The sequence below is a fragment of the Lithobates pipiens genome, unplaced genomic scaffold (genome assembly GCF_037356315.1).
Source record: "Lithobates pipiens isolate NorthernLeopardFrog02 unplaced genomic scaffold, aLitPip1_a1.2 Scaffold_16, whole genome shotgun sequence".
In the NCBI taxonomy this organism is placed as follows: Eukaryota; Metazoa; Chordata; class Amphibia; order Anura; family Ranidae; genus Lithobates; species Lithobates pipiens.
This window is the reverse complement of record NW_027507748.1, coordinates 437273371-437288361: the sequence shown is the minus strand read 5'-3', so window position 1 is coordinate 437288361 and position 14991 is coordinate 437273371. Positions and strand designations below refer to the sequence as shown.

The 14991-nt window shown below is 46.1% G+C and overlaps 1 protein-coding gene across 1 annotated transcript in view; it reads right to left on the bottom strand.

Annotated features, from left to right (window-relative positions):
* Positions 1–14991, bottom strand: part of IL18RAP (interleukin 18 receptor accessory protein) — a 57984-nt gene that overhangs the window by 13611 nt on the left and 29382 nt on the right. The window contains exons 5-8 of the mRNA XM_077484471.1: positions 11185–11253; positions 6301–6405; positions 3174–3194; positions 1993–2020 (exon numbers count right to left, since the gene is read on the bottom strand). Of these exons, the coding sequence (XP_077340597.1) occupies positions 1993–2020; positions 3174–3194; positions 6301–6405; positions 11185–11253 (223 nt within the window). The remainder of the gene's footprint in view (positions 1–1992; positions 2021–3173; positions 3195–6300; positions 6406–11184; positions 11254–14991) is intronic.

The following is a 14991-nucleotide window of genomic DNA, read 5'->3' as shown; positions in this document are numbered from 1 at the left end:
TGAGCGAGTGTATCTCTTGTCCTTAACACGAATTTGTCCAGTTTTCTGTTGAACCTGGATGCAAACAGATCTACGTCTGGAGTACCCCACCTGCGACATATGTTCCAAAACACGTCGGGGTGCAGAGCCGATTCTCCTGGGCACAACTGTTGGTGGCTCAGAAAATCCACCTGCCAATTTTCCACTCCTGGAATGAAGACTGCAGAAAGGCATGGCACATGCCTTTCTGCCCAGACAAGTATGCGATTCACCTCTTTTTGCGCAACCAGACTCCTGGTACCACCCTGGTGATTGATATAGGCCACTGCTGTGGCATTGTCAGACTGAACCCGAACAGGGAGACCCCGTAGTCTGAAAGACCAGTTTATGAGAGCCATATAAACTGCCCGGATCTCCAAGACATTTATGGGCAATAGCTTCTCGATCGCAGACCATTTCCCCTGCGAGCACGTCTCCTCCAACATTGCTCCCCAGCCTGTCAGGCTGGCATCTGTCGTAATAATCTTCCATGGAAGAGGAAGAAAAGTTTTGCCTTTCAGCAAATTCTCAGTTTGTAACCACCAGACGAGACTCTTGCGTGTCCCTGGGGATAGACGCATAGGAAGATCCAAAGACTGGGGCTTCCTGTTCCAAGCCGCAAGGACGCATCTTTGCAGAGGCCTTGAGTGGAACTGGGCGAATGGAGCCACCATTTTCCCTAACAGTCTCATGCACAACCGAATGGGGGAAGATCTTCTGCCCAGAATTAGGCGCACCAGATCCCCAATGGCCAAGGCTTTTGGCCTTGGTAGAAACACCTTGCCCTGAGCGGTGTCGATAACCATACCCAGGTATTCCAACCTGGTAGCAGGCTGTAGGGACGACTTTTCTAGGTTTATAATCCAACCTAGGCGTTCCAGGTGTTCTAGCGTTCTGGTAACACTGTGGTTCAGGAGCGCTACTGTTTTCTCTATGAGAAGCCAATTGTCTAGATAAGCCATGACGGCAATACCCTGAGCTCTTAGGTTTGCCAAGAGAGGGTCCAGAATCTTTGTGAAGACTCGAGGGGCCGTAGCGAGCCCGAACGGCAAGGCCACAAATTGAAAATGGCGCCGCTCTACTGCGAAACCTTAGATACTTTTGGTGTGCGGGAAAAATTGGTACATGGAGATATATATCCTTGATGTCTATTGATGCCATAAACTCTCCCCCTTGTAGGGAGGAGACCACAGTGCGAATTGATAGCATTCGGAAGGACCGGATGCGTAAAAACCGGTTCAGATCCTTCAGATCCAGGATAGGTCTGACACTTCCATTTGGCTTTGGAACGGTGAAGAGATTCGAGTAAAACCCTGAACCCTGTTCCTTTGGTTCCACTTCTACTATCTCCCCCTAGGATAGTAAGTGATCTAAGGCCAGAAATAGCGGTCTTTGCTTTACTGGGTCCCTGGGGATCCTTGACCTTAGAAAGCGAGAAGGTGGAATCTCCTGAAACTCTAGCTTGTAGCCCAGAGATACCGAAGAGACCACCCACTTGTCCCGGATCTCTTCCCGCTAGGCTTCCGCAAACTGCAGGAGCCTTCCCCCCACTCGGCCAAGCGGGGGCGCCCCTTCACAAGGAAGCTTTTGGGCTCTGCTTGGCAGGCTTTCGCCCCCAGGATTTCTTCTGCCCCTGGGCCCGGCCTTGAGCCTTTCCTGTAGAGGAGGGTTGAGAAGGCCATCGCCACTGCTTAGAGCTTTATGCTCTGGGAGAGAGGGAACGCCTAAATGATGGGCGTTTGCTCCTTTTGACTGGCAGGAGAGTAGATTTACCCCCTGAAATTTTTTGGACGAATTTGTCTAATTCTTCTCCAAACAAACGTTCCCCTTTAAACGGAAACCCACTCAAATGCTTCTTGCATGATAGCTCAGCTGCCCAATTCTTTAGCCATAGGGCCCTTCGCATGTGTACCAACAGGAGAGACAAACGAGATGCTTGTTGGACAGAATCCAAAATCGCATCAATAATGAAACACAGAATTTGAGGTATTTCTGCATAATTCTCCACTTCCTCACTGGGAAGGAGGCCAAGCATCTGCTTAACCTGTTCCTTGAGGAACTGACACAACCCCACAGCTGCGACTGTAGGTTGCACTACAGCGCCAGTCAGGGAAAAGGAGGTTTTTAATAACGTTTCCAGATTCTTATCAGTTGGATCTTTAAATACCTGAGCATTATCCAAAGGACAGGTCAGGATTCTATTCACGCAAGAAACAGCCGCATCGACAGATGGGACCCCCCATTTCTTGGTGAAACTTTCCTCCAGAGAATAAAGCATAGAAAACCTTTTAGGAGGAGCAAACAGTTTATCGGGATGTCCCCAATCCTCATACAACAATTTATCCATTAAGGGATGAATTGGAAAGGAAAAGGCAGTCTGTGGGACTTTCCTGACTCCCAGGGAAGAAACAGAGGATGTGGCGACCTCAGCAGCAGGCATTCTGAATGTGGTACGCACCAATTCAGTATAATACTGCACCTGTTTTCTGAGCGCCTGGGAGGAGGGGACTCTCTCCTCTTCCTCTGATTCATCCGACTGCTCAAGATCCCTATCCCATGATAGGGATCTCTCCTCATTGTCAGAAGTGTCATCTGAAAGAGGAATCTCAGCAGAGGGAGGGGATCTACCCCTTTTCTTGCTATCTTTCAGGGAAGCTGAAATAAAATTCATGATTCTCCCTTCAAAACCCTCCAATGTATCCCTAAGGGAGTCCTCAGTGACGTATACCGGGGCTGAAACATTAGGAGAGGCTGCAAAACCTGACAGGGGCACTGACTCGTCCTGTGAGGCTGGCTCCAGTCTTGCAGGGGGGGATGGTAACTTACAGGCATTTTTAGAACCCCTGGACCTAGGCGGTGATTTACCAGTGCCCTTGTTACCTGTTACCTCCCCCTGAGACCCTCTTACGAGGAGACATAGTCCTAAGCTACAAAGCAGAGGTACTAGTACAAAGTGCAATCACTGTTGTGCTTAAAGTCTCACAATAAATATATATGCTTAAACTGCACAACCTGATGCTGAGTAGGTGTCTAAGGTTTGCCTGGATCCAATCCCTTGGGATGCTTACTGCCCACAGCTCCTGTGTCTCCACTTACAGCCCCCTAATGCTCTGGGCTTTTTAAAACTGCCGACTGGCGCCTGCGCAGTACAGCGCCGTGCACACCAACGTGCACAGCTCGCAACCACACTCTCCCCTCCTCCATTAGCCGGGAGCACGCCCGGCGCGCGTGCACAAGGACCGCCGTATCCGGGGGGGAGGGAATCGCCATCGGAGCTACGTGGGACCCCTGTATTACCTTTATTGTGGCAGGGATTGCAGTGGAGACGTGAGACATCTGGAGAACCAGGCTTCACTGAGCGTGTGTACTGAAAGGCATGTAAGTATGCATCAGGCTGCTCTTACTCCCTGGAAACCAGGTAAGACATACTACTACTCAATGAAGAAATCCATAATATAATTTATATAGGATTAACTTCCCTTACCTGTCCTCGCCGCAGGAATTGCTGAAAACAGACAGATTCCAGCCTTCACCCATCACGGCGGGCAGAGTTGTGCCAACCTTCAGGTATTTTTGGGGTTCTTTCTCAGAAGAACCTCCTACCTGGACCTTGTAAAAGACTCTGCCAGAAACTTTCGTGCCACTATGTAAATAGTATACCAAGTCTGGTTTTCCCAGAGCCCAGTCTTCCAATAGGAGAGGACTTACAGGCAAAACCTTGTTTCTTCGGATGACGAGGCCTGGGTACCATATCATCTTGGGAGTCAAAATATCGGCCCGAGATATGGATCCGGTTAGTTGTAGCCCTTAGGCCCCCGCAGGGACCTGCACAGAGATTTCTTCATAGCACATGTTTTACGTGACCAACCATCATAGACACTGGCAAAAAACTGAGGTGCTTCCCATATGGGAGGGGTTATATAGGGGAGGAATTCTCCTTAATTGGGGGTTAACCAGTGTCCAATCACCAGAGGTGCCTATATAACCCACTATGTAATGAAGCTCCTGTGTCCCGTTATGTATGATCAAGAAATGCTGTTTTGTTTTTTATGCAGCCACTGGACTGGGTGAAATTGGGTTGAAAACTGCTCTGCCCAATATCACACAGTCAGGACACTGCCCAGCTGTCACCCAGCCCTCTGCTGTCACCCAGTCCCCTGTTGTTGCCCAGTCCTCTGCAGATGCTCAGTCCCCTGTTGTCGCCCAGTCCTCTGCCTACTGTCACCCAGCCCTGCTATCACCCAGTCCTCCGCCCTGCCATCACCCAGTTCTCTGCCTAAGTTCACCCAGTCCTCTGTCCTGCTTTCACCCAACCCTCTGCAGACGCCCAGTCCTCTGCCCTGCGTTCACCCAGTCCTCTGCCTGCTGTCACCTAGTCCTCTGCCCTGCTGTCACCCAGCCCTCTGCTGTCACCCAGCCCTCTGCTGTCACCCAGTCCTCTGCCCAGCTGTCACTCAGCCCTCTGCTGTCACCCAGTCCCCTGTTGTCACCCAGTCCTCTGCAGATGCCCAGTCCCCTGTTGTCGCCCAGTCCTCTGCCTGCTGTCACCCAGCCCTCTGCAGACACCCAGTCCCTTGTTGTCACCCAGTCTTCTGCCCTGTGTTCACCCAGTCCTCTGCCCTGATTTCACCCATTCCTCTGCCCTCCTTTCACCCAGTCCTCTGCCCTGCGTTCAACCAGTCCTCTGCCCAATGTCACCCAGCCCTCTGCAGACACCCAGTCCTCTGCCTACTGTCACCCAGTCCTCTACCCTGCTATCACCCAGTGCTCTGCCCCGCTATCACCCAGTCCTCTGCCTTGCCATCACCCAGTTCTCTGCATGAGTTCACCTAGTCCTCTGTCCTGTGTTTACCCAGCCCTCTGCAAACACCCAGTCCTCTGTTGTCACCCAGTCCTCTGCCCTGCGTTCACCCAGTCCTCTGCCTGTTGTCAACCATTCCTCGGCCCAGCTATCACCCAGCCCTCTGCTGTCACCCAGTCCCTTGTTGTCACCCAGTCCTCTGCCTGCTATCACCCAGCCCTCTGCCCTGCTGTCACCCAGCCCTCTGCTTTCACCCAGTCCTCTTCCCTGCAGTCACCCAGCCCTCTGCTGCCACCCAGTCCTCTGCCCAGCTGTCACCCAGCCCTCTGCTATCACCCAGTCCTCTGCCCAGCTGTCACCCAGCCCTCTGCTGTCACCCAGTCCCCTGTTGTCGTCCAGTCCTCTGCAGATGCCCAGTCCCCTGTTGTTGCCCAGTCCTCTACCTGCTGTCACCCAGCCCTCTGCTTTCACCCAGTCCTCTTCCCTGCAGTCACCCAGCCCTCTGCTGTCACCCAGTCCTCTGCCCTGCTGTCACCCATCCCTCTGCAGACACCCAGTCCTCTGCCCTGCGTTCACCCAGTCCTCTGCCTGCTGTCACCCAGTCCTCTGCCCTGCTGTCACCCAGTCCTCTGCCCTGCTGTCACCCAGATCTCTGCTGTCACCCAGTCCCCTGTTGTCACCCAGCCCTCTGCAGGCACCAAGTCCCCTGTTGTCACCCAGTCCTCTGCCCTGCGTTCACCCAGTCCTCTGCCCTGCATTCACCCAGTCCTCTGCCCTGCGTTCAGCCAGTCCTCTGCCCTGCTGTCACCCAGTCCCCTGTTTTCGAGCAGTCCTCTGCCTACTGTCACCCAGTCCTCTGCTGTGTGTTCACCCAGTCCTCTGATCTGCGCCACCCAGTCCTCTGTCCTGCTGTCACTGAGCCCTCTGCTGTCATTTAGTCCCCTGTTGTTGCACAGTCCTCTGCCCTGCTGTCATCCAGCCCTCTGCTGTCACCCAGTCCCCTGTTGTCGCTCAGTCCTCTGCCTGTTGTCACCCAGTCCCCTGTTGTTGCCCAGTCCTCTGCCCTGCTGTCATCCAGCCCTCTGCTGTTACCCAGTCCTCTGCTGTCACCAAGCCCTCTGCTGTTACCCATTTCTCTAAAAAAAAAGAATTGTAAATGTTGTCAACTATGCTCGCTGTGTATGGCAGTTCAATGAGGGGGCAACAAACATCACAGGGGGTATAGACAGGGCCAGTGATAGACTTTTTTGTGCCTATTCTATATCGTTTAGAGGTATATAAATTATATTTTAGCTGGTCTCACCTAGGGCACAAAATAATCTAGCACCGGCCCTGAAGACCACCTTATTCATAGCTAGGTGTTTTAAGCATACGTTTAGTGCGACCAAACGTATATTGTAGTACCTGTGAGAAGAAAGCTTAGAATGTGGTAAAAGATAGGCCATTATATTGTTTGTCTTACCAAAGTACTTTTCCTCCACAAAGTTCTTTTTCATAGTTAGGATACATACTTTTCCATTTAATTACTGGATTAAAATAAATTTCAGGTCCAAATCGAATTCTACAAGTTAGGTTTAAGGGTTTGCCTGCACAGAAAAGGTGGGTTAAGAAAAACTCCTAAAATCCTCATAGAATCTGACAATATAGGCATAGGTTAATGATAAGCACGGGATTATAGTTAGTAATGAGTGGATAGGTTTACCAGGTATGGACTTTGCAGAATAACAAACCAATCAGCAACAAGCTTCTAGGTAAAATATTACATTTTACAAACCGGTAAGGAATAACTTTGTGAAATAGTAAGGATTCCAATTTATTCGTTCATTCACTTGGTCCTTTTACATTAGTCATATTTTTAATATCTGCTTGTCTGACTGAATATCACACTCCACTTGCCATTAATACTGATGATGCCATAAGCAGCATTCCTTTCATCAGAATTAACTATATTAAATGTGGGTACATATTCTATGTATAAAATACCTACAGTCCCGATACTAAAAGACTAAATTCTCTTTCTAACAGGAAACAACCAAATGGAAAAAGCACACTGGGGCAATTTATGACAAGTATTTTAAAAGAAAATGGGAAATGAAGATGCAGTGGGGAAAATTAAAAAAGTAATCATCGCAATTAACAACTTCCGTTTCCAGCACCATATGTGAGGGAGTGAGGAATGGCGGCTCCGGGACCTAACCGTATACAAATCCGGAAATACAGGCCCACAGACAGTGTGCAGCCCTCAGTCTCCCTCACATTGGTTCAGTGATAGCAGCGGATGGACAAATTCATAGTCCATGGCTCCCCCCCCCTTTGCAGTCCCGCGATCAGAGCTATTCCTGCCAGGTCCACACGCAGGGAAACGAATGCCTCAGGCACATCTAATGCAGCTGCTGACACTGTGCAACATACAGCCAAGGCGCCCCCCCACCTGGCGGTGACAGTGGATAGGTCTATAGTTGTGGGAATAACACAGCTTAGGAAAGAGCTGGTAGATCACACACTAAAGGGATCTGTGAGTTAGAACACTGCATGTCTGATATAGAAGGTGAAGTACAAAACTCTTTTACATCAGAACAAAAATAAAAACAGGCCCAGCAATACATACTTCATAAACTGGATGACCTGGAAAATCGCTCTAGGTGCAATAACCTGAGGGTTGTTGGTCTCTCAGAGTTCATCAATGCGGATTCATTACACGACATCTGCGCCACACGCATCCCAGGTGCCCTAGGTATGACTGCACACTGCACTGTCGAGAGGGCTCATCGGATGGGGGCACCGTCAAATGACAGGCGCACACTAAGACCCGTCATTGTGCGCTACCTGAATTACACAGATAGATTCAATATTCTGAGATCATTCCGGAACTCCAAATCTTTGCAGCTGGATGGCCACAAACTTCTACTGTGTGCAAACTACTCCAGACTACACAGACGCAAAGCTTTTCAACCCATTTGTGCTGCTCTTTATGAAAAGAAGATCAAATTCACCTTGGCCTACCCAGCAGTACTATACATTACAGACCCATCAGGTGATTCAAAGTCTTTTTTTCACCCAGAAGAAGCTATGCACTTTGTACAAGCATACCTCCATAATCCAATGGATACTTCAGCCCCTACTGCCCCTTTATGCTTGCCTGAACCGAGGAACCAACGCAGCCTGAGAAAGGAACCAGCCAAGAAACTCCGTCTTACTGACTCTTATGGCCACAATGGTAAGCGCAGAAAAAAATCCATAGAAACACCCCTTGATTCTCCCCTCTTACATGAAGTCATGTGGGTAATGCCATCCTAAGGGATACTGCTTAGAATGTTGTGCACCAAATTTGTTGTTATAGCTAACTATGGTTAACTTTTACCTGTTCAATGTTTACTTGATGGTTTGGGACAGGTGTTTGGGTCACCAGTGGTAAAGGGCAAAGCAGGAGTCCTTCTTTTATTACACAAAAATCTCCCCTGGGATGTGACCTAATTCCAAGCGGTTAGTGAGGGCTGAATACTCACGGCGACACTTAAAATGTCTGCCCAGGAATTGATAATAACCGATGTATATGTCCCAAACTCCCCATCCAAACCATTTTTCCAAAATCTCACATCCAACCTAGCTTCGCATCTACACCTCCCTTTATTGGTAGCCAGGGACTTCAACTCAGTCTTAGATACATGAGATGATAAAGCAGCCAGTAATCGCTATAGCCTGTCTACAGGCTCTCCAAACTCCCCCACACATTTAATGCAATTTGCCGATAGTCTTCATCTGACAGACCTCTGGAGATTAACGCATCCGAAGGGATAGATTATACCCTTCTGAACACCCTCCTTCTTACACACACTTCTGACCCCTGCATACATGACATAACCATTTCAGATCACGCACCGATCTCGGTCAATTTGTCAAACCTAGTCACCCAGAGCTCTGTAAGGATCTGGCGCTTCCCCATATGCATAGCACACAATAAGGAATTACAACAGATTATCGATGACACTTGGAATGAATATACATCTACCAACTCTGAACACTGCGAGAACCCCAATTTATTTGGGAAACTTGGAAGGCGGTATTACAGGGTAGGATTATTTCCTATGCCTCTGGCTATAAGAAAAAAATCTCTAGAGAATACTGTGCTGCAAGCAAAGGTCTACGCATAACACGAGCTAACCTGGCACAAAACAATTCACAGAAACATAGGGACACATGGCACGAAGCAAAAGAACATTTTGATCTCTGGGCAGAGGCACAGGAAAGTTTACATCAATCTATGCTCAACCTTCGCTTCCACAAATACAACAACAAACCAGGCAAACTCCTGGACAGTCTGTGTAAAGGCCCCCATGCTCCTACACACATAGCTACCCTGAAAGACAACCCCAGTCATCTTGCCACCATACCCAAGGACGTAAATCTCATCTTAGAAAAATTCTATGAATCTCTATACGACCCCAACCCCATCAATGAATCTACAGCCTTATCCTTTCTGGACAAAGTCCCACTTCCCATTATAGATGATAAACTCCTGACACATCTCAGTGCCCCAATATCTCTTGAGGAGATCACCCATGCAATTAAATCATTATCCCTGGGCAAAGTACCTGGCCCAGGTGGGTATACACCTGAATTTCATAAGTTTTCTATGGAAACCATAGCCCCTAGTTTGATGTTAGTCAACCAAAATATATTAGATGGGAATCAATATTTACCCTCAGGACTCCAAGCCCACATAAAACTCATCCCAAAAAGAAGTAAAGATCTCACTGAACCAGGCTCTTACTGCCCAATTTCCCTGCTCAAGCTTTTACCCAAAAGCTTAGCAAACAGGCTTGCACACATTATGCCATCTCTTATCCACCCTTCCCAAGCGGGTTTTACCCAGGGGTGGTCCGCCACGTCCAATATGTGAAAAGTCCTGACAGTGCTAGAAATGGCTAGAGCCAATCCATCTGATGAGAGTGCTGTAGTCACACTTGATGCTGAAAAGGCAATTGACGATGTCAGTTTACACTGGTTGAGCTTGGTCCTGTCGAAGTTTAGCTTCACGGGCCCATTCCTACATCTCATTAAATGCTATGTACTCTGCTCCAGCTGCCAATGTGATTGCTGCAGATCACTTCTCCAATAGCATACACTTGCACAAAGGCACTAGGCAAGGGTGCCCCCTAGCCCCCCTTCTGTTTAATTTAGCACTTGAACCCCTCTTAGGTTTCTTACGCTTCCACTCCAATCTTCATTACGTTAAAATTGGATTTTCACATCAAGACCCAAGGTAGACATAATACACATCCAAGAGATATTTACAACATTCAGGGCCATTTCAGGCCTGAGAATAATTTTTTCTAAAAGTGGGAGCCTACCCCTCTTCCAAAAGCCCCCCCCCCCCAGGCGGCTAACGGCTCGGTCTTCCCAATTGCCAAAAACCATATCATCTATTCAGGGATAAAAATAGGAAGATCACCTTTGCCGCTTTAACAACTCAATTTTCTTCCTGTTATACACAAAATTATCGCGGAACTAAAAAACTGGTCAGGCCTCCCTCTCTCGTTATTCGGCAGCCCACTCTGTCACTTCTACCTCTTGGAGCAAAGATCTACAATCCCCAGAGGTGCATATCATTATCCTAGCAGGCTACAAAACCACGTGCACTCATGTAAAAAATTTATTCTGGCGTGAACAACAGTTTAAAATCCTTCCCTGGGCTTACGTCCCTCACCTGAAATCCACAGCACTCCCTGACCGCTCTCACAGCCCACTGTGCAAAAGTCACAAACCTCCTCTATTATACAGGTTTTGGTCATGCTCCTCCATTGTGCGCTATTGAAACCAAATTGAATTCTTAGTGGCAACAATCACAGGAATCCACCCTCACAAGAACATTTTCCTCCTACTATGGGGATCATTCAATGCTCCCAACTAAGACTTACACAGGACTCAGGCTACTCTTTTACAATATCACAAGGCCTGTCTCTTTACCTGCTACATGGCAGCCAGAAAAACAATTCTCAATCAGTGGACTTCCTCCCATCCTCCTACCATCAAAGAATTCAAATTTGATCTATTAAACCTCTTCAAGTTAGAGAAACTGGACCTGATATCTTCTAACTATCAGAAGTCCCTACAATTTCACCATAGATGGGCTGCTTTTATGGGTAACAACAGTTGACCGACAGGCCATTATGGACTTAAAAATAAGAAATAGTATCAGTGGGCAATATTTCTTTGTTCTACGGTTTATTTTCTCCATGTTTCTGTGTTTGTGGGGGTTGGTATTGGTGAGCTCACTTATTTTACAGATATTACGTGGAAATATTTAATCAAATTATCACCAAAATTAGACATATAAATTTAAATATATAAATATGTGTATTTACCAATTTCTGCAGTTAATATTGTTCCATTGGATGGGCCCAAAATTTCTGGAGGCTTTTGTGTGTCTGGTGCTAAAATATAAAGAATATGAAATCAACAGAGTGTTTCATAATTAGTGCACATTTCAGTGAATCTTACATATCACCCTTCTATATTATTGTGGACCTTGCACTAAAAATAAAAAAACGTTTGTTGATTACATCAGGCCCTCATGCCCCCATGTCAAAATACTGGATCATACCAGTAAAAAAAAAGATAAATAAGATAATATTCTTACCTTAACACTGGATTGCATACTAGAAAAAGGTGACGTCGTGGTGAGATCACGGGAATGCTGAGAATTCCAAATGCTTCAACAATGTAGGCTCATATTGTAAGATGTGGGATTCTCATCATTCCCAGAATCTTTCCAGAAAGATAAGTACACACCCTCTCCTAAGTTCTGTGGGTGGAGACTGAGTGGAAGGTAAGTACTTTTTTTTTAAATAGTGCTAGGTTTGTTTTAAATACTATACATTATGTACAGTAAAAAGTCTTAGGCAGGTGTAAAACAATGCTGTAAATTAAGAACCCTTTCAGAATAGAAGTGTCACTATTTTTTTCTTATCGATTAATAAAATGGAAAGTAAATGAACAAAAGAGAAATCCAAATCAATCAATATTTGACATGACCACCCTTTACTTTCAATAGAGCATCAATTCTTCTAGATACACTTGCACACAGTTTTTGAAGGAACTTCGCAAGTAAGGTGTTCCAAACATCTTGGAGAACTAACAACAGATCTTCTGTGGATGTAGGCTGCCTCAAATCCTTCTGCCTCTTCATGTAATCCCATAAAGATTCAATGATTTTGAATCAGGTTTCTGTGAGGGCCAAACCATCACTTCTAGGACTCCTTCTTCTTCTTTACACTGAAAATAGCTCTTCATGACAATGGCTGTATGTTTGGGGTCGTTGTCCTGCTGCAGAATAGATTTGGAGCCAATCACACTCCTCCCTAATGGTATGGCATGATGGATAATTATATCCCTATATTTTTCAGCATTAAGGACACCATTGATCCTGACCAAATCTCCAACCCCATTTGCAGAAATGCAGGCCCAAACTTGTAAGGAAACTCCACCATGCTTCACTGTTTCCTGCAGACACTATTATTGTACCGCTCTCCAGCAAACAAACTACTACAGCCAAATATTTAAAATTTTGACTCATCAGTCCAGAACACCCACTGCCATTTTTCTTCACCCTGGTTCCTATGTTTTAATACATAGTCGCTTAGCCTTGCTTTCACATATGGTATGCCTTTTTGGCTGCAATTCTTCCAGGATGATCACTGGCCAGACTTCTCCAGATAGAAGATGGGAGTAACTGGGCCCCAACGGTTTCCACCAGTTCTGTGCTGATTGTACTGCTGGACATCTTCAGATATCAAAGGTAAGTAAGCATGATGTGTCTTTCAACTGCTGCATTAAGTGTCCTTGGCCGACCTCTGCATCTACGTTCCTCAATGATGCCTGTTTCTTTATGCTTCTTCAAAAGTGTTTGGACAGCACATACTTGAATCTCAGTCTGTTTTGACATTTTTTTGCCTTGGAGAGCCCTTACTTACTGCAGTATAACTGTGTCTTATTGCTGTTCTCAGATGGTGTATAACGTGTGACATGAAACTGTCTTCCACAACCTCATCTTAGTAGCAGAGTTTGACTGTTTCTCACCCAGTTTTAGGCCTCCTACACAGCTGTTTCCTTTTCAGTTAGAGACTATGTTCAACCTACATATGAAATTGATGTTCATTAGCATCTGCTTGGTATAATTGGTTAATCATACACCTGATGCTAATCCTACCAAATATCGACTTGATTTAGATATTTCTCACGTGCATATCTTGCTGACTTTGCATTTTGTGAATTGATAAAAAATAATTCAACTATATATTTTTGTACATCTTTTATAACAGTGTCAATTTTATGTCCCCTCAAAATAACTCAACACACAACCATTCATTTCTAAACCGCTGGCAACCTAAGTGAGTACCCCTCTAACTGAAAATGTTTAAATTGGGCCCAATTAGCCATTTTCCCTTCCTGGTGTCATGTGACTCGCTAGAGTTACAAAGTCACAGGTGTGAATGGGGAGCAGGTGTGTTACATTTGGTGTTATAGCTCTCACTCTTTCATAAAGGTCACTGGACTTTTAACATGGCACCTCATGGCAAAGAACTCTGTGAATTGTTGCTCCTCATAAAAATGGCCTAGGCTATAAGAAGATTGCCAAGACCCTGAAACTGAGCTGCAGCACAGTGGCCAAGACCACACAGCGGTTTAACAGGACAGGTTCCACTCAGAATAGGCCTCGCCATGGTCGACCAAAGAAGTGAACATGCTCAGCATTATATCCAGAGGTTGTTTTTGGGAAATAGACTCATGAGTGCTCAGAGCTTCAAGGTGTGGGAGGTCAGCCTGTCAGTGCTCAGACCATATGCCGCACACTGCATCAAATTGATCTGCATGTCGTCCCAGAAGGAAGCTTCTTCTAAAGATGATGCACAGGAAAGCCAGCCGACAGTTTGCTAAAGACAAGCAGACTAAGGACATGGATTGCTGGAACCATGTCCTGTGGTCTGATGAGACCAAGATAAATGTATTTGGTTCAGATGATGCCAAGCATGTGTGGCGGCAACAAGGTGAGGAGTACAAAGACAAGTGTGTCTTGCCTACAGTCAAGCATGGTGGTGGGAGTGTCATGGTCTGGGGCTGTATGAGTGTTGCCGGCACTGGGGAGCTATGGTTCATTGAGGGAACCATGAATGTCAACATGTACTATGACATACTGAAGTAGAGCATGATCCCCTCCCTTCGGAGACCGGTGGCAGGGCAGTATTCCAACATGATAACAGCCCCAAACACAACTCCAAGAGGACCACTGCCTTGCTAAAGAAGCTGAGGGTAAAAGTGATGGACTGGTCAAGCATGTCTCCAGACCTAAGCCCTATTGAGCATCTATGGGGCATCCTCAAACAGAAGGTGGAGGAGGGCAAGGTCTCTAACATCCACCAGCTCCGTGATGTCATCATGGAGGAGTGAAAGACGACTCCAGTGGCAACCTGTGAATCTCTGGTAAACTCCATGCCCAAGAGGGTTAAGGTAGTGCTGGAAAATAATTGTGGCCACAGAAAATATTGACACTTTGGGCCCAGTTTGGACATTTTCAATTAGGGGTGTACTCACTTTTATTGCCAGTGGTTTAGACAGTATTGGCTGTGTGTTGAATTATTTTCAGGTGAAAGCAAATTTATACTGTTATACAATCTGTACACTCACTACTTTACATTGTAGCAAAGTGTAATTTCTTCAGTGTTGTCACTTGAAAAGATATAATAAAAAAATTTCAAAAATGTGAGGGGTGGTCTTTTATTGTGGCCAGCCTAAGGCACACCTGTGCAGTAATCATGCTGTCCAATCAGCATCTTGATATGCCACACCTGTGAGGTGGATGATAGGGGCAAACACAAAAGGGTTGTGTTTATAATTTTGCTCAGTGTATATATATATATATATATATATATATATATATATATATATATACAGCTGTGCTCATAAGTTTACATACTCTGACAGAATTTGTATTTCTTGGCCATTTTTTCAGAGACTATAACACAGAAACTTTTCTTTCACTCATGGTTAGTGTTTGGCTGAAGCGATTCACTATCAATTAACTGTGTTTACTCTTTTTAAATCATAATGGCAACAGAAACCCAAATGACCCTAATCAAACGTTTATATACCCTGGTGATTTTGGCCTGATAACA